Source organism: Hippopotamus amphibius, chromosome 9 (assembly GCF_030028045.1).
Source record: "Hippopotamus amphibius kiboko isolate mHipAmp2 chromosome 9, mHipAmp2.hap2, whole genome shotgun sequence".
NCBI lineage: Eukaryota > Metazoa > Chordata > Mammalia > Artiodactyla > Hippopotamidae > Hippopotamus > Hippopotamus amphibius.
Window position 1 is genome coordinate 103454284 of NC_080194.1, and position 24610 is coordinate 103478893.

General features: G+C 43.8%; 1 protein-coding gene across 5 annotated transcripts in view; it reads left to right on the plus strand.

Annotated features, from left to right (window-relative positions):
• ZKSCAN1 (zinc finger with KRAB and SCAN domains 1) overlaps nt 1-20457 on the plus strand; it is a 33284-nt gene extending 12827 nt beyond the window's left edge. The window contains exons 1-7 of one of the 5 annotated variants that reach the window (XM_057695633.1): nt 619-743; nt 1354-1404; nt 7803-8320; nt 8560-8713; nt 10733-10824; nt 11094-11220; nt 13352-20457. In XM_057695633.1, the coding sequence (XP_057551616.1) occupies nt 7895-8320; nt 8560-8713; nt 10733-10824; nt 11094-11220; nt 13352-14244 (1692 nt within the window). In that variant the 5' untranslated portion in view covers nt 619-743; nt 1354-1404; nt 7803-7894 and the 3' untranslated portion in view covers nt 14245-20457. Of the gene's footprint in view, nt 1-605; nt 744-1353; nt 1405-6546; nt 6661-7802; nt 8321-8559; nt 8714-10732; nt 10825-11093; nt 11221-13351 lie in introns of those variants that run through there. The other 4 variants (XM_057695634.1, XM_057695635.1, XM_057695636.1 and 1 more) reach the window with 4 other exon arrangements.
• The last annotated feature ends 4153 nt before the right edge of the window (nt 20458-24610 follow it).

The window sequence follows — 24610 nt, forward strand, 5'->3', positions numbered from 1 at the left end:
GTGTCTGTTATTATTCTGAAAATTTCTTTTAAATTGTTATAATAGCATATGTCACATAAGCAGAACATAGAACCTTATAACTAGCTTGGTTGTAGAAAGACGTCCTTTATCCACAGGTCAACTATTCGAAAATACCACCCACTCAGTTGCCAGACATCTTCAGGGCCTGAGAGAAACTACCGGCAGTTTTGTGAAACCAGCCACCCCGGGCTTCAGTTTGATCTTCCTCTGTGTACACCCTTCTTTCAGCTCCTCTGCCACTGACATACAATTACTAAGTATTACTGTTGCTTGATAATAACTGTAATTACTACAAGGACGGCCCGAGGTGAAAAAGGAGAAATCGGATGGACTTATCAGAATGGACTGGTGTCAGAGCTGGACAGTCTGTTTGTATATCGAAAAGCCTGAATCTCTTCTTCGCCCGCAGCCTTAACTCGGGGCGCACAGGCTGAGGGCGGGGACCCCAAAGCGAGAGGCTGGACCACTGCAAGGCAGGGGACAGGTCCAGGATTCGGGAACCGAGATGGCAAATCCTCCCGCGCTCCTAGAGAGGACCCGGAAGCGCGGCGCAGTCCCGGAAGGCGAGGTGCTGACACACTTCCGGCCTTTGTGACTCCTTGTGTCTGTGTCGAGGCGTCGGGAGGGCCTAGGTCCGTGCGCGGCGCCCTTCGGCCGGCCTGAGCCCCAGAGTCAGCTCCCCTTGCTCGCCCAGCGCCCCCAGGCCGCTCCCGGGGCTCACGGTGAGACTTGGGGCCGGCCTCTGGGGGGGCGGGCGGGGCCACAGGGGTGTGTGCGTGGGGGTGGGCTCTGCGGCTGCGGCCCGGGGGTCCGCTCCGGGCGGTCGGGGCGCAGCGTGAGGGGAGTCCGTGCCCGCGTCCCCTCCCCAGGCCCGGCCGTAGGCAGCGCTGTCCCCCGGGGAGACGTCGGCGCCCCGCCGCGGGCCCAGACGGGGAGGGGGCGACGGTCCTTGGCCGGGGGTCCTAGGAGACGGTCTGCCGGGCCCCTCGCCTGCAGTGTCGTCATCGTCGCTGGACGTTTCTGAGAACCGGATCGCGAGAGAACCGACCCCTGTCTGATTTTTCTGCTCTGTCTTCGTCGCCATTTGCTTTGATTCTAGTGAGAGAATTTTTTTTTTCGGGGTCCTTGAGGGACCTCGAGGTGAAAAAATGCGGAACGCTGAGAAACGGACACGTTTCGAGGTGCCGCATGCGTGTTTCCAGATCACCTGCTTCTCCGCACCCCACCCCCACCCCAGACCGGTGATTAAAGAGCATTTGAAACCTAGTCAGAGTGGATAAAGAAGTGATTCGGGTCTAGTAGAGATGATATGTACATTGCACTCTCTTTCAGCTTCATGGACCATTTCGAAGGCTTTTGAAAACGAGCTGTCCGGTGGATGTGGTGGGTTTTTCATTTCTGGGTAGTGGTTTTTCAGCCTGACTTGAAAGGGGTGAAGAGTGAAAGGAATTTGTGGAAGTTGCTTGGGGCCATTAGGAGACTGATTAACTGAGTGACCTGGGATAAGACAAGACACTTCCACCAACTCTCAGTTTTGTCATCAATCAGATTAACTAGATTTTCTCCAAAGACCCCTTCAACTTTGAGATTATTTGATTTGGTCATTGTAATTGAAGACTTCAGCTTCAGTTCAGTCTGACACTGCCCCCCTGCCCTCCCTTTCCTGCAGTGCGCCCAATACACAATAAGATACTTTCATTATAGACAGTGGCTGTTCCATGGCCGGGGACCAAAGAAAGCATTTATTGTACAGGCCATTGCTAGGCGGATTGGAGGTGGTCAATATATACTTGTTGAATTGAATTGTGGAGGATTCTTTGTACCCAGTCAACAAAGCTACGTTACTGTATTTGCCAGCCACATGTGGAGAAATAGCTTTATTACTGAGGGAACCATAATGATAATTTGCCCCAGAATGTTTCTCCAAGTTTATATTGTCTCTGAATTGCTATGCACGATTCTTGTTCATTATTTCAGGGGGTTTTCACCAATCTTAAAGTACAAACGGAAGCTAGCTACTTAATGCCATAGATTTTTGCTGATTCCCTACTTGATCTAAGCATTTAAATTTTTCCTAACTTTATGTTGTATCTAAATATAGATGAGTGTTATGTTAAGTCTTACCTTTTCATTCTGAGGATCAGTATTCTTTGGGTAGCTATTGTCTTTTAAAGATAGCTTTTTCATGTTTTAAAACATTTTAGAGCTGTTCAAAAATGGGAGGGGGGCAGTTTGTTTAAACTTTCAAGACTATGCCCTGGAAAAGATACTGGCCTGTTTAGAAAATAGCCTTTGCAATAAACTGAGCTTGTAATCCAAGCCTTTTTTGTAAGAAAATCTTTCGTATTTACCTTCAGTGAGAGCCAGTTACTGGGGGTAATCCTATCTAAATCGGATAGTGTGTCAGAATGATTTTCAGCTCAAAGGGATCCCAGAGGTAGTTTTCTGCTCCTCCCATTTGACAGGTAAGGTTAGTGGATCTAAGAGAGGTTAAATAACTCACCCAGGGTCTCACTCTTATTCATGGGAGACTAGAATTCAGGTGTCCCAACCTGTGCTGTTTTCACTATTACAGGATTTCTCCCGTAGCTTAATCTTTTAAACGGGCTGAAAATTGGAAAGTATAGTTACTATCTCTTAAGTTTATTGAAAAAATTTAAAACACTTCTCTAGTGCCTTCTATACACCAGATACTGTTTTAAGTGCTTTATATATGTTAACTCATATAATCCTCACAGCAACTCTGTGGGACAAATACTGTTTTTTATCCCCATTGTACAGAGAAGAAACACCTGTGCATAGATTAACCTAAAATCAGCTGGTAACTGGTGACTGCAGTTTAGTGAAACTCTTCCATGCCTGTGATTTGCAGGCAACATTGAATGCTGTATGAATGGGCCAAAAAGAGTAACATTGTAAATTCAGTCATTTAATTTTTAGAAACTAGTGCTTGCAAAGAGGTCATATTAAAGATGCATACTGTTAACAATAGTCCAGTGGAAGAGGACAGCATGAAAAATTAAATACAAAGAAACATTCTAAGAACTTCCATAGCAAGTGCTTGGTGGAGACCATTAGGGCCGGGACTTTAGAGAGAAAAGATTGTGTGCTGAGATCCTCTGAAATGTGAAATAAAACCCAGCTCTTCTGCTGCTGTTGTGACTTTTCTCCTGCCCAGAGTAGTAGCAGAGAAATACTGGAGGGCGGGGAACACCTGTTGCAATTGGGGGATGAGGGACTGTGCCCATGCCCTTATCTCTGTCCCTTTGGGCCCCACTTCCTCTTTGGAATCCCTTCCTGTTGAGTCCCATTGACCCAAGAAGCATTTTCCTCTTCAAAACTCTGGCCGAGGGGCTTCCTAGGTGACGCAGTGGTTGAGAATCTGCCTGCCAGTGCAGGGAACGGGTTCGATCCCTGCTCCAGGAAGATCCCACATGCCGCGGAGCAACTAAGCCCGTGCGCCACAACTATTGAGCCTGCGCTTTAGAACCCGTGAGCCACAACTATTGAGCCCATGTGCTGCAACTACTGAAGCCCACGCGCCTAGAGCCCGTGCTCCGCAACAAGAGAAGCCACGGCAATGAGGAGCCCGCGCACCACAGCAGAGTAGCCCCCACTCACCGCAACTAAAAAGAAAGTCCATGCACAGCAAAAAAGACCCAACACAGCCAATAAAATAAATAAATTTATTAAAAAGAAACAACAACTCTGTCGGAGGTGTGGGCACAAATCAAGATTCCTTTCCGTTAGTCTCCTTAATGTGCCTAAAACAAAGCAGAATTTTCATAAATGACGTTTCTGATGCCAGGCTAGCTGCTGCATTACCTCTGCTCAGTGTTCCTGTTTGAAGGCCCCACCTGGCTAGAATTTAGATGATCTCCACTTGGACCTCTTGCCATGTCTCCTTCATCACGCAGCTTTCTGGTGAAAACAGTGGATGGCAGGTGAGGCCCATTCCTCACTGGTCATCTTCATAGGCCTTCCTCTTCGAAAGAATGTGCGTGTCCACAGAAGCCCTTCCTTAGCCTACATGCTGGGGCAGAGTGAGTTTGGCATGATGGTTGGAGCTTGAACTGAGGAGTCCCCAGACCTAATTTCAGATCCTGGCTCTACCATTTAATTGCTCTGTAACCTTAGGTGTGTTATTTAACATCTGTAAACCTTAGTTTTGTCCTTATAAAGTGAGACGACAATTGTACCTACTTCCTAAGAGTGTTTTGTAAATGCATAGTATATAGAAAGCACTTAGTTAACATTGGTTTTTTTTTTTTTAATTTATTTTTTATTTACTGGCTGCATTGGGTCTTTGTTGCTGTGCACGGGCTTTCTGTAGTTGCAGAGAGCGGGGTTACTCTTTATCGCAATGCACAGGCTTCTTATTGCGGTGGCTTCTCTTGTTGCGGACCACTGGCGCTAGGCTAGTGGGATTCAGTAGCTGCAGTGCATGGGCTCAATAGTTGTGGCTTGTGGGCTCTAGAGCACAGGCTCAGTAGCTGTGGCACATGGGCTTAGCTGCTCTGTGGCGTGTGGGATCGTCCCAGACTGGGGCTCAAACCCGTGTCCCTTGCATGGGCAGACGGATTCTTAACCACTGCGCCACCAGGGATGTCTCAGTCCCTGAGTTCTTATCTCTTCTATTCAGTTTAACAGTCTCCCCAGTTCTCTAGAAGAGAAGTAAACAGGAGTCCTCGTCCTTGAGGGACTTAAATTTTAGTTGGGAAGTAAGGAAGGAACTGCAACTCAAAGCAATGATAATACAAAGAAAGTAGACGTGCCTAAGATAGGAAGAGAGAAAGATGCAAAGTCACACCCTATGCTTGGGACATGAATGGGCCAGATAGGCTGAAATATAGGGAATCACTACTGAGAAAGTAATGGGAGTGGAAAAGTCGAGTGGGTTGTGTTGTTTGAACACTAAATCCGTAGATATCGAGGACTCATTGACAGTAACTGAGGGGAAGAAGGGAATGACCAGAAGCATACCTGGGCAATCCTAAATTGACCTTGGTATGTTGTTCGCATTGAAACAGGGAGAAATGGAAGCTAGAGAACCTGTGTGGGGCTAAGACACTAGTCTCTGCAGGAGATAGTGGAGCCTGGATTAGGGTGGTGGGAAACAATTCTGGGAGGCATAGCTGGAAAAGAGTCTTTTCACTCTTCAGAATGAAATGAAAGAGACTAAGCCTTACAGGAATTAATTTAGCCTCCAGTTGGGAGAAAGCTAGCCAAAGGAGTGATTTCTTGGACTCCCTACTCGATTCCTCTTCCTGCCAGGTCTTGCCCCAGCTGCAGGGGAGCCATTTCCTAGAAGCTGCCTTAGCTGTCAGTTACTCCTGGGGGCTTCTTCAGCACTCATGTTGAAACCTCCTTAGAACTGTTGGCACATCTGCTTTGTACTGCAGTTATTCATGTAAAATAGGAATCGTGCTTCTCTTTTTATTCCCCTCAGTCTAGCAGGACACCTTGCATACTGTAGATCTGCAGAAATGCTTAGGAAATTGAATTCTTGTAGCCTAAGGACTTTACAGGGAGAGCTGCTCTGGAGTTGAAAAACAAAGTGTACTTCCTGCAGCAAGGGTGGGGGGCGGGGTACCAAACAAGTCTGAAGGCAGGGATGGGAAGGGCTAGAATGGTTTGCAACAGGACTTTTACCAGTTTAAAATCATTGGAGAAATGACTTAATTCCCACATTGTTTCCACATTTATGTAGAAAGCCTTTTTGAATGTAATATTCTTTATTGTTATTATAGACTGCTGTTTTAATAAGAATTTCTGTTTCTCATTAAGGAGCAAAGAAAGAAGAACTAATCCTGTGATAAATCTCAGATTAAAATCATATTTGTGATGAGAACAGTCATCTCCAAACTTTTCTGGTCACACGTTCCTATCAGTAAAAACTATTTACAAAAATTACATACATGTACTATTATACCAGTGTTTTGTATAATAAAAAAAAATACATTAAGTTGTGCTATTCTAAAATAATTTTGTGCTTTATGTACATGATCTTTTTTTGTGCCAAAGGTACTAATAATTTTTTAGTGAGAGCCATGTAATTGAAAATGCTTTCCTAGTTGAAAACTCTTGCCTCATCTCATTGTGATACAACAGTTGGATGCTCTGTCTCTAAAACTTGAATTTGATGCTTACTTTTGATGGCTAGAGATGGAAAAGATGCTTCACAAAGATTTGTCAATTCAGATGGAAGCAACACATTGTTGCCTCTGCTTAGTAACTCAGGATTAATCCTACCCACCAACCATGTTAAGTTTTCCTTTTGAAATTCAGCTAGTGCATTTCCTTTTCCATGCCCTTAAATCACCTGTTCTTACAAACTAATCAAAAGGTGTTTTGTAATTTTAACAAACAGGCTTAAGACCTGCTAAAAATCCTCATTTGGAAGAATTTTAAACAAATGAGGAAATATTTCCAAGTTTTTAAAATGTGTAGATGAGAAGGATTTTCCACGATACTGAGTATCATTTTTGGCAGTTAAAATTATGTAACAACACACATCTGTTCTCATAATAGTTCTTTCCTCACACTTTTTTTTTTTTTTTAAGGCAGCTACTTTCTCAACTTATCTGTTGACTTCTTGTTTGATTTAGATCTACTTTGGTTTTTACCTTCTTCATCTGGGTGAGTTAAAAATTACCCTCGGTATGTGGCGTTTTCTTGGTGGTGTTTGCCTCATTTAATCTTTGCCCTAATTGTAGTTTCTCTGTGAGAATCTTGAAAGCTGCTTGTCTCTCTTTCTTTCCTTTCTTTTTTTTTTTTTGAGATGTAATTGATGTATAACATTATATTAGTTTCAGGTATACAACATAATAACTCAATATTTGTGTATATTGCAAAGTGATCACCACAATACGTCTAGTTAACATCTGTCACCATAGTTACATTTTTTTTTCTTTTGATGAGAATTTTTAAGAACTACTCTCAGCAACTTTCAAATATGCAATAAATACAGTATTATTATTAACTATAGTCACCATGCTGTACATTACATCTGCAAGACTTATTTATAACTGGAAATTTGTATCATTTGACCCATTTTGCACCTGCCCCCCGTGCTTGTCTCTTGTGTGACATGGGACAGTTCAGCATTTAGACCAAGTGAGCTTGGTAGTGTCCATTTGTACATTAAATACAGTTTGTTTTCTCTCACTTTTAAAATATAAATAGACATTCTGATATTTTCTTTGTGTATCCAAAGTGGATCATCTTGTACTGACCAAGGCACCCATAAAAATAGTAGAAATAACTAGATGGTGAGTTCGCAAGTCTGGGCCTTCAAACTTGGCTTGAGTGTTGACCCCAATAGATAGGTAGCACTCTGTTCCTGAGAAAATTACTTAAGTCATCCAAGCTGAAGTCATGTCATCTGTAAGGTGGTGCTCCAGGCGTGTTACAGTGGGAAGACATGCATGTGTGCTGCTTGAAGCTGGTGCCTGGCACACCGCTAACAGTCAGCTCTCACCAGGCTAAGCGTGTAAACACATGAGGTCATAACCTGCCCTTCTTCTGGAGGGAAGGTGCGGGGACTCAGGCAGACACCCTGAGGGTGGAATTCACCAGTTGGAGGTTTGTTTGCAAACCTCAATATCTAAAGTGACAGTGAAAACAGTGTGGCTCTGGAGGCTTTTTTTTTTTTTTAATACTGTTCAGAGGCATTTTTAATGTCTTGCTGGGTAACCTTGTATGAAGTATTAGCACAGATCACTTTTCATGAAAGTACCAATAACTTTTTTTCTTTTTTTCTTTTTTTTTTACTCCTTCAGGAATAGTACAGAAACAGATATCAGAAAACATCTCCCAGGACAGAAAGGAGAGCATAGACCCTGTTCGGATCTAGTCAGGTCCCTGAGCCTGAATGATGACTGCTGAGTCGAGGGAAGCCACAGGTCTATCCCCCCAGGCTGCGCAGGAGAAGGATGGCATCGTGATAGTAAAGGTCGAAGAGGAAGATGAGGAAGAGCACATGTGGGGGCAGGACGCCAGCCTGCAGGAGTCTCCTCCTCCGGACCCAGAGATCTTCCGCCAGCGGTTCAGGCACTTCTGTTACCAGAACACTTTTGGGCCTCGAGAGGCCCTGAGTCGACTGAAGGAACTTTGTCACCAGTGGCTACGACCAGAGATAAACACCAAGGAACAGATCCTGGAGCTGCTGGTGCTGGAGCAGTTCCTTTCCATTCTGCCCAAAGAGCTCCAAGTCTGGCTGCAGGAATACCGTCCTGATAGTGGGGAGGAGGCTGTGACCCTTCTGGAAGATCTGGAGCTGGATTTATCAGGACAGCAGGTAAGAAGAGGGGAAACCTGTCATGTGTGACCGGCACATGGACTTTGAGACTGGAGCAGAGAGAAAGTTACTGATTTAAAGCTGGTGTTAATGGTGCTTTGATCCTGTTCTGCTTGCACATCAAAAAGTATTCTGGCCCTGTCCTTCCTGCAGCCACTGGTATATTTACTGTCTTTTTGTTTGTTTAAATTCCTGTTTAAAAAGTGATTTACCCACAAGCCCAACCTGTTTGTCCTCAGGTCCCAGGTCAAGTTCATGGACCTGAGATGCTCGCAAGGGGGATGGTGCCTCTGGATCCAGTGCAGGAGTCCTCGAGCTTTGACCTTCATCATGAGGCCCCACAGTCCCATTTCAAGCATTCATCTCGGAAACCCCGCCTCTTACAACCACGAGGTGAGAGGCAAGGTTTCACATGGGGGGAAAGAAGCCAACTATTCAGGATGGGAGTGCCCTCTCCCTGTTGCTAAATTCCTGTACTAGAGAAGCATGCTTGTTTCTATTGTCATTGTTACTAAATATCAGAGGAAATATAACTTACAGACCAATTTCAGGAGTTAAATAATGTTACAAAGGAGGTAAGTGAGATGTGCATGATGAACTTGGGTGGGCATTATGTTGTTTATTGAAGTGTTAGCATTCTGGATGTCTAGCTGATTTTTTTTTTTTTTACAAGAAAGTCCTGGGAAGAAATGAAATATATCCAGCATTCTGTTATAAGTTATCTTTAAAAGGATCATTTTAAAATTCATCTTATTTAAAATGTATAAAATACTATATAACATCACTTTTTCTAGGTTACTTTCAAAAATTCTAAAGAATGGGAGAAAGATGGAAAAACTATTTTGTTTTTGGTTGAGGAACATGAGGCAAAAAATCATTTCAGGGTCATATAAAAAAATCAGTTTCATTTTTTCTCCTTTGAGAGAAATATTAACAATATTTTTATCCAATTTTAAAATCAAAGTAGGTATATAGAATATCAGTAAAAGAAAAAAAAATAACATGCTAAAAAGTATAGTTGTTCAGCAAGAGTTGATAAAGGGCACAGTCCTCAACCGGTGTGTTTATTTATGAGGACGTTTAGGGTAGGAATATTAGAGCTTAAGGAAGTATTCTGTTCTGTGCATTCTGCAGGACAGCCAGCATTCATAAGCTGGAGAAATTCACGTGAACCAACCAGTGCGCTGTGATGGTTAGTCCACCCTGTCCACCTAGTCCCATTAGGTCCCCATAGAGTTTGTGAGGTCTTTCCACACTCCACGGGGTGAGATCAGGAAATCGAAGAGCATCTTTGGGGCTTTAAGGGCCAGATTAGGGCTTCAGGTTACCAGAGTAACAGCTTTAGAGACCCTGGAACATGTAGTTGTTACTTAGTAAATAGTTCTTGAGGGAGTTGAGGGCATATATACCTATTCTCAGTATCCTCTTCCTGCTGTTCATCTTCCAGTGTTCCCTAACTCTCAGAGGGTTAAAGTGCTAGGTCCTTCATCTTTTTCTACATTTTGCTTTAGCTTATATTATTGCTGTATGTTCTGAAATAATTACAGGGTTTAGTAATTACATTTCAAATTCATTTTTCTAATACCTTTGCAGTGCAGTAACATCATCTGTTTAGCAGTAACATTTCCAAATCTAACATTACTTGGCCAGGAAGGATTTTAATTTTGTCATTTAAAATTTTTCCAGTTTTTCTTATATATCACAGTTAGTGTGATCTTATATTGTAGGTATCTTTTATTAGATGACTGTCAACCCATACCTTTAAATACTTGTAAATGTCTCATCGATGCTCGAACCACATGTACATTTTATCCAAAAACTGTGGCTAAGTGAGGGAGAAAAGTAGAGGGACAAAAAATGGCAGAAACTTACCCAGAAGTAAGAAGAGCCTCTTCTTTCTCTGTGTTTCAAGATATTACTGCTAACGACTTTTAAAACTGTTGCATTTTTCACAACTGAATGGGATTCTGAAGTTCTGATACACTGTTCCTTGGACTGGAGAAAATTAAATTATGAGCCAGACTTACACGTGGGCTGAGTGTTACCCATTTCTGTGGCTGAGAACAGGAATCCAGGTTCTCATTCTGGCTCTGCCCTCTTAACAGGATAACATTAGGCAAATCGTTTGCCCTCTCAGGTCCTCGGTTTCCCCTTCTTTAAAATAAAGGAATTGAACCAGGTGATTTTAAGGACCCTTTTATGACTCCTTGTTACTCCTGCTTAAGAACACAAGTCTTGGGAAGACACTGGTCATGCTTTCTCTTTCTTATATTTTCTGTAGTTCTGAGTTCTGTAGTTAAACATTGAACATTGGACATGCTGGTGCAGGAAAGAGGGTGCCCCTGGACCCTTCTTTGAGGAGAGGCCCAGAGCAGAGCTGGCTTTACTCACAGCTCCTTTCTCCTCCCTCAGCTCTCCCTGCCACCCACGTTCCTGCCCCTCATCACGAGGGGGGTCCCAGAGACCAGGCGATGGCATCTGCACTGTTCTCGGCAGATTCCCAGGTGAGCTGTGGGCCCTTCTGCCCTCCTGAGTCCCTCGCATCTGCCTCTTCCCAGGGCTCTTTCAGCAGTCTTCACCCGGACGTTGGCTCTTGACACCCCCGCCCACAGAGTAGCCCCACTCCCCACCTGTCCACCGGAGCCTGGCGTGGCCACCTTCTCTTTCTAGCATCCTGTAGGTTTGTCACCTCCATCCCTGATGCCAGGTTCGGGCAGTGGGACTGTCCCTGGGCTTTGGGGGAACTGAGTGTGGGGATCTCGTGTTATTTCAGGCAATGGTGAAGATCGAGGACATGGCCGTGTCCCTCATCCTGGAGGAATGGGGATGTCAGAACCTGGCTCGGAGGAATCTCAGTAGGGACGCCAGGCAGGAGAATTATGGGAACGTGATTTCCCAGGGTAAGACGGATGCAGGATTATTGTCTGATAAGATTGTATTGCGTCTTTTTCCGTTAGTTCTGATATCGCTGATATGTTCGAGACTACTGAACCCCTTTCTTCAGAATAGAGAAGGAGAACAGTTTGTGTTTCTTTAATCCCAAAAGCCTGGTACTGGGACTTTCTGGTTCCAAGTGGGTTTTTTACCTCTAGGTAGTTTTTGCTGTTTGAAAGCAGAAATACTCTTGTGTTCTGAATCCCCACCTCTTCAACTACTCTGTTACCAGTGAGGATTCTGCTTCATTCCCTATGGTTACAATTTAGATGCTTTTGTCAGGGGTCGGGGAGAGTGTCTGTATTTCCTACCATAGAGGGCCAGGGAGAACTGATCATCTGTCTAATCCTAACCTGGGACCATGTTCCTGAAGCTACCAGGCATCCTTCCGTGGGCTTTCGGTCTTGCATCCTGTGAGCGCTGCTCCATGACAGCTTTGTATATTTCCACAAACTTGTGCCTGTACCTCCCTTATGGTCAGGATTCCCAGATTCCAAACCTAATGGTGATCTTCTGTGAAGAGCTGTGGCTCCTGGGTGTGTAGTAAGAACAGAGAAATTCTAAGAGGCATCAACCAGATAAGACAAGGTGACACAGTTGACGTACAGTCCTATTTGTCTCTGTTAGAACTCAACCCCTGGGAGACAGTACTGCAGGAAGCTCTCAGATCAGTCCTGTCATAGGGAAGGCCACTTCCTAAGGCCTCTGCCTGGGGAAGGCAGTGAGAGGGTGAATGAAGGGAAACTATGAAGAAAGGATGTTGCTACAGAAACCTCAAGTTTTGTTTTGAACTATAGGGATAACTGGGGTTTGTCATTCCTTAGTATTTGCTCTTTGGATGAGGTGAAAATTAAGCCAAAAAAACTGATCTGTGTTTATGAGCCAGGTAGTACTCACTCCTTGCTAACTTAGAACATTGGGAACAGTCAGGGAACTATCCAGGTCATCAAGGACCTAGGCTTGGGATTCAAAAGAAGTGGACCAATGTCCTCTTCCTTAGGATCAGGTCAGTGCTTATGGCGATTTCATCACTACAGTCAGGGGTTAGATATTCAGCTCCTTCAGTGGCTGTGTCGAGATAGTGCACACCCACTTGGAAAGGTTTCTCAGGACCAAATAAATAAGAATAGATTTGGGATAGTTTGGTTTTTTTCTAGACAAATATAAACATATATAAAATAGTGTTTTTGTACTGAACACTTTTTAGTGTCTGTTTAAAACAGGGTGGCACACAGAATATAGCAGTTCTCAATAAAAATATATTCCAGTGTTTTAACATTCAGGTTGCTAAAATCTTGTTTCCTTATATTATGTCTTTTGTGGGCCGTCTCCGGAATTGTTTTCAGTTTCTTTGTTCTCAGCAATTCTCAGTCATCTGTCAGTAAAGGTTTCCATTACAGTTACTAATGCCCCATGGGCTTCTCCACCCTCATCCCTGTTGTTAGAGCAGTGTCAGCTCTGTGTTGCTCTCTCTGGTGGAGAGAAACTAGTTCCTCTGTCTGAAGGTCTGTGTAACCTGCCAGGTGCAGCACTGCTTGTTTTGCCTATTAACTCTCCCCTTGTCAATAAAAAAATCTCAGAATTGGCAAAGTATGTTGCTTTTCCTTTATTAACTATATTCCTTTCTTTCTAGTAATGTTACCATTTTCTAGGAAAGACCTGTCCATTCTCTCTTATTTTTAACTCATAAATATTTAAATTAGAACTGGAACATTATTTTTTTTAATGTGTATTCTTTCAAATTAATTATCAGGTAACCAAATTATAGAACTATGAGTCATGACCTCTTACATTCCTTAACTCCTCCCCCCTTCCTTCCTTCCCTCCTCACCTGGTTCTGTTCCCTCTGCTCATTCCTGGCCTCTGTGCACGCTCCCTCCATTGTCCTTTCCATGCTTTTCCTAACCTCTCATTTCCCAACTCTACTCTCTATTGTCCCTGTGTTTTTTCCCTTGTTTTTCTACTATTTTGTCTCCAGTTCATACTGTGAGGTCATTTTGCAGGCAGGTAGAAGCTTCCTGGAAAACAGTGTCTTTTGAGTAACTGACATATTCAAAAGAAAAAGATGCTATTTGTATTTTCTATTTATTGTGTCAGGTTGTGAAAACAGGAGTGAAAATGAGGAGTCCACCTCAAAGGCTGAAGTTGCAGAAGACTCAGCATCACAGGGGGAGACCACAGGAAAATTCCAGAAAGATTTTGGAGAAAAACGTGAACAGCAGGGCAGAGTCATAGAAAGGCAGCAGAGAAACCCTGAGGAGAAAACTGGAAAAGAAAAGAGAGATCTGGGGCCAGCTACAGTCAAGGAAAAAAAAACCGGCACAGGAGAGAGAGGTTCAAGGGAGAAGGGTAAAGGACTGGGAAGAAGCTTCAGTCTGAGCTCAAACTTCAACAACCCTGAAGAAGTTCCGACAGGAACGAAGTCCCACAGATGTGATGAATGTGGTAAATGCTTCACAAGGAGTTCAAGCCTTATTCGCCATAAAATAATCCACACTGGAGAAAAACCCTATGAATGTAGTGAGTGTGGGAAAGCCTTCAGTCTCAACTCAAACCTTGTCCTGCATCAGCGAATCCACACAGGAGAGAAGCCTCATGAATGTAACGAGTGTGGCAAAGCCTTCAGTCACAGTTCAAATCTCATTCTGCATCAGCGAATCCACTCTGGGGAGAAACCCTATGAATGTAACGAGTGTGGGAAGGCCTTCAGCCAGAGCTCAGACCTCACTAAGCATCAGAGAATCCACACAGGGGAAAAACCCTATGAATGTAGCGAGTGTGGGAAAGCTTTCAACCGAAACTCATACCTTATTTTGCATCGGAGAATTCACACCCGAGAAAAGCCCTATAAGTGCACGAAGTGTGGCAAGGCCTTCACCCGGAGCTCGACCCTCACTCTGCACCACAGAATTCACACCAGAGAGCGAGCCTCTGAGTACAGCCCCGCCTCCCTTGATGCATTTGGAGCGTTCCTGAAAAGCTGTGTGTAAAGTGAGAATTTGTCAATAAGCCGTTTCCCCCTTTCATTTCTAAAATTATTTCAGAGATGTGTGCCCATGGAGGGAAAAAAAACAGCCTCAACAGGTTTAAAAAAAAAATCGCACTTAGGGATCCTTACAGTTACATCAGCAGTGTTCTACCTTTGCCTAGTCTGTGGGCGTGTAATTCTTCCACAGGCCCTGCAGGGAAACCTCGTCACAGGGATGATTCACACAGGATAGAAGCGCGTGTGCGCACATGTGTGCGCACACACACAACATGTCAGGCTTTTCGGTAATGAGGTTACCTTTAAGGCGCTCATGCACTCTCCGCAACCACAGTGTATAACTGAAAGACCAAGATCGGCTCCGTGAAAATGACACTGAGGTTCAAAACCTGCTTGCTGCAAACACACCCTACTTGGCCAACATCTTGCTGAACCTTATTTCTCAAAAAAGAAGGACAGTTTGAACAAAAACTACATCAGGACATGCTGCTCAAACTAGTTCTATGTGCACAGTAAGCTAGATATGGTCACTGGTAGCCTACCAAAGCTGTAGAAATCTAGGACTGCACTCATCAGTAGCAAACCAAAGATTTCTATCTCTTCCCAAGAGAGAGGGTATGTGCATCAGTCTACAGTTCCAAAGGACAGCCACAGATGTAGACGGTTCCATCCTCATGACTGAGATAAATCCTACTGAAATGGCAACCGTGGTTCAAAACACCTCTCCCTTCGCGAAATCCCTGAATTCCCTAAGGCACTATCGCACTCCCAGATGCATTTCTCCACAAGTTAGCACTTGATCGTATACTGTATTTGAATCCTTCGTCGTTCTGTGTGTGCAACTTTTCATCACTCCCCAAAAGAGATGCTTCTCTTGTCAGGGATATATTTATATCCCCGACAGCCCTGAACGCAGTGCCGAACACGTAAGAAGCACTCATTAAGCCTGACTTCTAGCAGGACTTTTACATTCTTCACAAGGCCTGTGAGTCACAAGTACCTGAAATACAGTAGCCTGGCTCGGGTTGTATGGGAAACCTTTTAGAGCCTGAGGCATGGCTAAAGCGCTAGGGTCTCATGCTATTTTTGTCCTAAATATAAAAGAAAGGTACCGGTTAGCAGCTGGCATAGACTTATCTAGACACAGATCAGAGAGTAAATACCATGCAGTGTCAGAAACAACTTTGTTTCCTCATCTTGAAGAAAAATGTGAACACTAAGGCAAAGATGGCAGAGATTCTAACGAGTATTTCTTTGGTCAGCTGTTGAGCAACGATTAGGGCACTTTCTGAATCATTTGTAACTAAAGTTCAGAAGATGTCATTTCTGTTGCATTTCAGAAAAAGGAATATTGGAGAGAGCATTTTTTTCCCACACCTTCCAGAAACTTCGAAAAAACACGTGACATCGATAGCTGTCAGTTACTAAATGTGTCTGTTGCTCTGAGAAACTCACCAACGTACTGAGATGTGGTTGGTTGTATTGTGGTCATACCCACAGTATCTTTTCTATCTTTCATCACTAAAGACTGAAGTGAGATTATGAAACTTTGATCTTTCCCATCATCTGTGCAGGAAGATGCATTAGCTTCTAGAAGCTAATGCCAGACCATTTTCAGATACACACACAAGAGACCCAAGAAGTGTGAGTCACATAGAAAGTCATCAGGGCCTTGGGCAGAGGTGACTGCTCGTGAGAGCATGCAAATGATTGTGGACAGCCCTGCAGGAACCTAGAAACAGATTAAGAGCACACCTGAAGACAAACCCTGTAACAGGGACTCCCCCCACCTAGAGTTTGAGGTTTTCTGTCAAGAACTAAAACTCATTGGTCACTGGTTCGCTAACCAACAACCCAAGCCTGTGAGACAGTGTCATGTTGTGGAGAGCCATGGAGGTGGGGGCAGCTGTGACCTCAGCTCTGGGCCAAACAGCACTCATTTTCCGGCCTCTCTCTATAACTTGGACCAATTCCAGCTTCCCTGTAGCTCCTAAGCAGCTGCATCGGTGTTGCCTGGGGGATCTTCAGGGAAGTCAGCTGGTGATCAGAGTATTCTGTCCATCTGATTTAAGAAAAACAGGAGAGATACTCCAGAAGAGCAAACCTAAGTAACTTTTTTATAGTAAAGGAAGGTAGAAGAAATGCTTCTAGGAATTTTCTTCAACGAGTAAGACATAGTGGTGGTCACGTAGAAAACTGCTGCTGCTTTTGAGCAAAGACTTGCTGCCAGGAAGCAACCAAAAGCAGGTGCTCGACTCCAAACACTGATCTAAGCACCGTCTGTTATGAAGAGGGAAAGAACGTTGGTCAGGTCCACATTGGTCTTTTTAGGCCACAACTACATGTTGACATAATTCAGCCATTTTTTTTAAACGGAAGTTAACTATAACCTGTGCCCCCATATTTAATTCCCATTTTCCTGGGACATCGTACTGACTGTGGGATGGCCACGGGGGTTGCTCCAGATCTTCAACAGACAGACTCCTTGAAGCAGCTCTTTGAAGATAAGTTCTGAAGAAAACAGGCTACCGCTGTTGATTAAAACCATTTGCATTGCATTCATTTATCGGCTGCTCAGCACAGAGTAATTGGGTCATGGTCCAAAAGGCTTACAACATCTAAGTAAGTGCTCAGGATAGTCATTTCATGGTTCTCTACTGGCTGACGTCTGTTAACAGTTTAAGTACTCTTAACTGTTAGCATGCTCGTTGACACAGTGGAAGTTTTTGAGAGGTTTTTAAAAAAATATACCTTAACCTTGCCAGGAAGAGAAGTAAAATTCTTCAGTTTGTGGGGCATTTGTTTCTACTTCATCCTGGCAGGCAAGGCTAAAGCCTAAGACTACAGATGTGTGAGGCATCTTGAGATGTAAGGCACTTAGTATTTTATTAAAGGCATAAAAGTGAAACTGTGCTAAATACTCAGAGGTTGACAGGTTTGATCCGTAAGACAACTCACATCTTACCTGGCATCAGAGAATTATTTCAGGAAGGAACCTCTTGAATGTGATAGATGTGGCAAAGCCTTTAATCACATCTCAGCCCTTAGCGTCAGAATGCTCACATTGTAAATAAGCATTATTAATATTATATGTGAGGAAAACTTTCATGTATAGCACTCATTGCTTTGGACAGAAAATGAATTCCATCATTGTGTTCCAATCATGTAATGAATTTCAGAAACACTGCAGAGGAAGCGCAGTCTTAACTCCAGAGGATCCACAGAAGGAAAAAAAAAGTGTGGGGAAAAGCTAAAGAAGTAGCAAAATGTACAACTTCTGACAAAAATTGTTAATGTTTGGTACTTCTATATATTTTGTATGATGATAATGTGAGTGTCTGTGTTTTGTACCTCCAGCCCCTGTTATTCTGTATATTCCCTGTAAACAGATCATGTATTTTTATTTTAATCTATTTGACAGAACACATCACTCCAAAAGAGCAAAGTTTTGGAGTGAGTCGTGAAGTTGATGTGGTCATAGACGAAAAGTCAGTTCACAGAACTGCGGAAGGGGAAAATGAGAAGAAAAAAAAAACCTGCATAGTTTGGTGCTTATCAAGCCAAGAGCTTAGGAGATGAGTAGATTCGTTGGGAGAGACAGGTGATAGGGCACTAAAATGGAACTGTTCTGTAAACATCTGCAACTTCCCAGGAGTGTTCTCTTCAAAGCCAGGAAGTTGACCACTTAGCTGCCAGATCACCGTTTCAAGCAAGGAGAATGGGTTCTCTGAGCTTGTCAGGGAGGAAGAAGGTCTGCTCCATGAATCAAGAGGAGGAAGTGTACTAGCCGGACCAGTGGGACCACTTACCTTGACCTGATGCTGTAAATCGTAGTCCTGCTTCCCCCACTGAGTGTTAAATCTGTGCTTACAAAACTTGGGCTAGGAATACAGCAAGATGGGCTCGTGCCTGGAGAACAAATACAGAGGCATCCAGCTCCTGGCATTGCAGGAAGGCTTGAGAAGCATTTTGCAGTATTCCCTTTGGCTGTCTCCTGTGTACCTTCCCTGCTCCCACTCACTTCCCCTGGCCTGTGATTATTAGGAGAGAGGGCTTGTGAAGATTCATAGCTGGGAAAGAACTTTTTTCTGATTTTTATCCTAGAGTTGATCACCTTTTATTGCAGGGTGTAGTCATCCTGACATACTCATCAAAAACTGGCTAGCCAGGTTCATCGTACCATCCTCACGGAACAGTCATCGTGTGAATTGGGGTAACAGTATTAAAACGTAGTCAAACCATGACAGCAACACTTGCCAGAGGAGCCATGTGTTTGTGGGTCCCTCTCTGTGCAACTTCTCGGAAATAGTGATGAGGGGGCTATGGTTCCCCAGTTGGGAAACCAAATGAAGGTCTGCAGCTTGCAAAGTGAAACATAGAATCAGAGAAAAGGAAATTAAGTGGTATAAATAGATCTTTTCGTAGAAGTTAGAGTAGATTTTTATTTCAACTACTACTGGAGAATATAATAAAAAGCATTATTTGAAAAGTTTCCCTAACATTTAGGTTTCATTTTTAGAATGGACACACTACTGTACATTGAAAAGTAGTTATTTTACTATTCAAATGAATTTTTTATTATATCTAAAAATGAAATTATCTGTTTTACTTTTCAGAGCTTTGTAAAACAAACTTGAAGTTATAGGGAGGTAAGCCATCTCCAATTCTGCAGGTCAAACAAAAGTTTGGGAAATATTTTGGACATCTCAATACAGAATGTCTTAACATGAGAATTTAATTTCATATTGTCTGTTTGTTTAATAGTGGATACCACAACCTCATATTTTTCTCATCGTAAAACAGTGGAAGGTAAAGAGTGGGCATTAGGTTGACTTCTGAACAATGGTCTGCTGTTATTTTAACAGGTTTTTTTTTCCTTTTAATCGTTGAGATTCTCACCTCCATTTACTAAAGAATCATGATTCACCTCAAATTACACAGTAATCAGCAAAGTTAATTGGTCTTGAAATTTTCTCCCTTCAGCAAGCACTCATTAAGCAGGCTGAGTGTGTTAAGATACAAAGAGTAAGTTCTGTGAGGGATTGAAAGGGTTACTTGAAACTGGGGTTTCATTCCAGTTTCAGATGCGGTTTCAAGTTCCTTTTTTCCAAGGAAGGGACTGGGCAGCTGCAATCGCCCCGAGTCGCTAGCATTTAGTCTCCTGACAAGGTCAGGGATACTAGGAAGGCGCGTGGGGAGGAGGGTTGTAGGGCCAGACTCCCAACTGCGGGAGAGCAGTGAGGAAGCCCGGCGGCGGAGGGGGAGATAGAGACTGCTGCGCGTGTGTTGGGGGCCAGTGCTCACCTGCCTCGCCCCGCCACCCCCACTTCAGCCACTTAACCGATTAAGTAAGGTCTGCGGCCGCTGCGAGCGAGCGAGGACAAAGCATATTAGATTTACAGATGCTTCTGGTTGCAGGGGTCCTTAGGTGAAAACAAATATGTGGGGGGCGGGGGGAAGCGGATTGTGATGACGCAGGAAAATCTTGTTCTAAAAGTACATGAGTTTAGGGGCAAGGGGTGGGATATGCAAGCAAAATCAACGATTATTTTAAAATGAACATATGTATTTTTATTAACTTTTAGTTAAATAGAGATTATTACACCCAGGTCAACACAGCCTAAATCTATGTAGAGAGCTAACTCAGGCATTGTCTTGTTTATCTGTAGACTGGGTAAAAACAAACCTTTCCTGTCCTGTCAGTTCCTAGTTTCTTAGTTTAGAATAAATTAGAGCAAAAGAAGAAGCTCACTTGTCTTTGTATACTGCAGAATTAAGTTACTGCTGTTAAAACCTGGCCTTTTCATTTCACTGGTCTTTGAAGAGTCCAGATGCTTGGTAGATATTCAGTAAATGAATTTTTAATTGAATTTGTTCATTTAAAATCATTAACATTTCTCAAAAGGCTTCTTTCAGTAAATCTTAGCGGAAAGGTGGTTTGTTTTTTTTTTAAAGCTAGGAAACTCCTCCATTGAAAATAGTCTTTTGAAACCTTGATCGAGGACTAAAGTTTCAATCGTGAGAAATGGCAGCAAAATAAAATTGATAACGCGTTTATAGTCCATGGTCCATTTTAGGAGGCGGGTGGTGTCTGACAAATTTTAGAGTAGTGAGCTTGGGGAAGGAAATTGTGGGGATTTGTAATAAGTATTCTCTTTATGTTGTTTCTCTTCTGGATCATGGTAAAACAATAAATTATCATCTCTAAGTGGCAATAGTTGTGATGTTTGTTTTTTGTTGTCCTTGGTTGCATAAAATGCACGTTTGGGGTAAAGAAAAAAGTATAATTTCAAAGTCAAAAATTAGAACTGTGATCCACAGACAGTCCTTACCCAAATGACATGTTTTGAGTAATTTCACAAGAGCTTAGGTAGCTTCTTAGAGGGCAACAGAATGAAAAACCATGGAATAAAGTTGCTTTTTAATGATCCCCAAAACATAATTTTCTCATAAGATGTAAACCATTAAAAATAACCTTTGGAGATTGGGATTGACACATATACACTACTATATATAAAATAGATAACTAATAAGTACCTACTGTATAGCACAGAAACTGTACTCAGTAGTCTGTAACTGCCTAAATGGGAAAGAAAGATAAAAAAAGAGTGGAGATATATATATATATGTATAACCAATTGACTTCGTTGTACAGCAGAAAGTAACAGCATTGTAAATCAACTATACTCCAATAACAAAAACAACAAACCTTTGATCACTTTATGAAACTTAGCATCCTAATGGTAGAAGCAACATGTAAAGCTGATAGGTTAGGCCTTCAAACTATGAACTCTAACCTAATTACCTTGTTTTTGCATAACGTTGAAACAAACTCAATGTGATTTTTTTCACTTTGTCTTATTTAAATAATTGATTTTTTTCACCCTATTTAGAAACTAGAGACGTGCAAAGTATTCTGTTTTCCTCTGCGCTTCAGTTTCTCTATCCTAAAGGAATTCTAACCCCTGCCCTGCTTGCTTTCCAGGGCTATTGTGGAATAAACAGATCTTTTAAAAAGTAAAAGGTGGCACATGTGAAAAAACAATGTATTTTTACTCAGGTATCTTCACAACCAAATGTTAATTCAGGGGTACTAAACCCTATCCTGTCTATCTTAGCCTGGGTTCCCAGAGAGCAGAACCTGAGGTAAGGGCTCGTGTGCAGATGATTTGTTTTAGGAAATGATTCCAGAGAACAGAAGGGTAGACAGATGAGGGAAGAAATCCAGTGCATTATTGAACTTGGTCACTGCTATGGACAACGGGCCCCGTGAGAGATTCTGGTCCTGAGGGTTTTTTTTTTCTTGTTTATTTTATTTTTGGCTGTGTTGGGTCTTCGTTGCTGTGCATGGCCTTTCTCTAGTTGCGAAGAGCAGGGGCTACTCCTCGTTGCGGTGCATGGGCGGGCTTCTCATTGCGGTGGCTTGTCTTGTTGCGGAGCACGGGCTCTAGGCGCGTGGGCTTCAGTAGTTGCAGCACATGGCTCAGTAGTTGTGGCACACGGGCTTAGTTGCTCCGCGGCATGTGGGATCTTCCTGGCCCAGGGATTGAACCCACTACCCCTGCATTGGCAGACCAATTCTTAACCACTAGTGCCCCCAGGGATCCCTGTTTCTGAGTTTATTAATGCCAGGGCGTGGAGAGGACCAGAGACTCCAGCGCTCCTAGTGGAGACAAAAGCCCCGGGGGTTGTGAGGGTCAAGGTTACCTTCCAAGAGCATCTCAGCCTTTCACTGTGTCCAGCTGAAACCCTGGTAGCTTCCTCCTCCCTCCATTCCTGTGCCTTAGTTACAGAGAGCTGCCCTGGGAAAATCCGCAGACACGGCCGTCCATGACCCTTGCCTCTGCCTGACTACCTTCCTGTCTGCTGTAGTCTTGAGGCCGCAGTCTGGGTGTCCCCTGCTCCCCAGCTCCCAGGCCCATCCCAGCCTCACCTCACCCTTTCTCAGCAGATCCCCCTTGATATCCTCTCCCGGGGGCCTCAGGCCATCCCAATGCCTCCTGGCTGGTCCTCCCTGCTCCCCAGAGCTCCTCCCTTGCTGCCTGCCGAGGGATGTGGCCTCGCTCTTGGGTGCCTCCAGTCTCCTCCTCACCCCTCAGCATCTGTTCTCCATTTAAATTTAAGGCACAAACTTGTGGCTTTAAGGAGCAAAGGCAAATTAAAAATCCTTGGTTTGACTTTGACCCTTCCTTTTAGCTACCAAATTCCTCTACCCAGTGGACCAGAACTGCTGTTTTCATCTCTTCACTGCTGCTATCCTCCTTCCTGAAGTCCCTGTAACTCAGCTCTATTCCAGCCGCTTAGATGATGCCATTAAAGGTCACCAGTGTTCTTGACAGAGCCCTTAATCTCATCTTCACTCTCCCTTTTCTACGACATTTGACCATTTCCTTGAAACCCTGTCAGTTGCTTGCATTACACTGTCCGTCAACTCCTCTCTCTTGCTCCTTCACTCGTGAATAATAACAACCATGAGGTTTCTCTAATCCACACATCAACTCTGCAAAGACAGTTGCCCTGTTTTACAGATGTGGACACTGAGGCCCGTAATGTGAAGCAGCTGACCTCATAAGTGGAAGAGCTGAGCTTAAAACCAGCTGTATCTGACTCCAGCAACCAGGTTCTTTCCACTGCTGCCCTGTCCCTTGTTGTCCTTTCTGAGCTCAGTTATTCTCCCACCTCACATTGCCTCTGTGATCCCACAGCGATGTTTGTGGAGCAGCCCAGCATAATGCTTACACACGCAGGCACTGGAGCCAGTTTGCCCAGGATCAAATCCTTCATCTACCACTTCCAGGCTGTCTTAGTTTCCTCAGCTGCAAAATGGGCACTGAGTTAAAGCATTAAATGAGCCATTACATGTACAGCAGCTGCAACAGTGCCTGACCTATGTGTTCTAGAAATACTAGCTATTATTTCCTCCATGGGCCTCTCTCTCTTTCCTGAATATTCATTTACCCCTCACAAAAGTCTCCCTTAAGTGAAACGTGCTGGCAGTGTCCACCCCATGAGTCCCTAAAAGATGTAACCTTGAAATCAGGTCTTTGTGAAAATTAAGGACCTGTGACAATCCCAGATGTTATGGACAGAACTTCACATGGCCTCTGATTCTCTCAAATTGCCCCAATCCTCACTCCGTTCTTTTCCCTGCCCCAGTCCTTCTTCAGCTCTTGCAATTCCAAATTCTCCGAGGAACAGTATTTCCTATGGAATGAGGGGCATTGCTGTATAGGTTTGAGGCCTTTCTTGTCCCAAACTATGCATGTCCCTTTGCCAGTGGTCACCACCACTGCCTCCAAGTCTCAGGTGTCTTCAGCATGGCCTCCACTCCAGATGCTTGAACACACAGGCACTAGCCTGACTCTTTCCCACCTGGGTGATCTGTCATCGTGCGCCCTGCATTTGGTTCCAGACTCCACATTTTAAAAGAGAGACAGATAAATGCAGGATGGTAAAAGCAAAACCACCCCACGTGTGCAATGAAGGGTTTTGCTTGGTGGACAGAAAACACATGAGAACTTGGTCTCTGCCCTCAAGTATCTAAAGGCCTGCCATGTTAGAAGAGGCATTCACTTTGTTCTGCATGACTCCAAAAAATAGATCTAAATCCCTTTCACCAAACATTACTGTCAGGCCATGTGCTGGGTGTCAGGAATAATAAAAAGAAAGAGGTTCTGCAGTGAGCAAGGTAGATAAAACTAGCTCTGCCCAGCCACTACCAGGACTTTGGGCAAATTAGAAAAAGCCACCCCTTCCTCAAGACACTTGACTGCCTTGTGTTGGCAAGTTGTGATAACTGTACAACTCCTGATAAGAAGATAAATGGTAGCCTGGGGGTTCTGCAGGCCCCAAGCTGTGCAACCAGAAGGAGTGGCCCTAGTGGAGGCCACTGAGAGGAGCCTCATTGCAGAGCCAGCCAGGGCAGGTGGCTGTGTGGAATCAGGTCAGGTATGACACCCAGGGGACCTGGGCAGGAAGGGGTTTTGCAAGGGAGAGGGCTGGGCCAGATGCCCTTTGTGATCCCCTTCTACTCAGAGATCATGCAGTTTTTTTCTGGGCTCTTCCACCAACAAGGGAGATCGAGCTGACAACCTACTCTTGTAAAAGTCTTGGCAGGAAACTTTACCTTCTCTTGTTAAGAAGGCAAGTGGCTCTCTCCAGAGAGGGCAGGACAACAACAACAAAAGGATCTGTGATGGGCAGAGCCACATCCTGGGGTGGGGGTGGGGTGGCTGGGCTGACATTAAAACAGAAATCAGAAATAATATGGTAGCCAAGAGTTTTGAAGATGAAAATGTCCTTACTATTGGTCCAGCTGGTTACAAAGCTAGTTCACTCTCATATGATCCAGACACGTTAAAGTTGTCAGA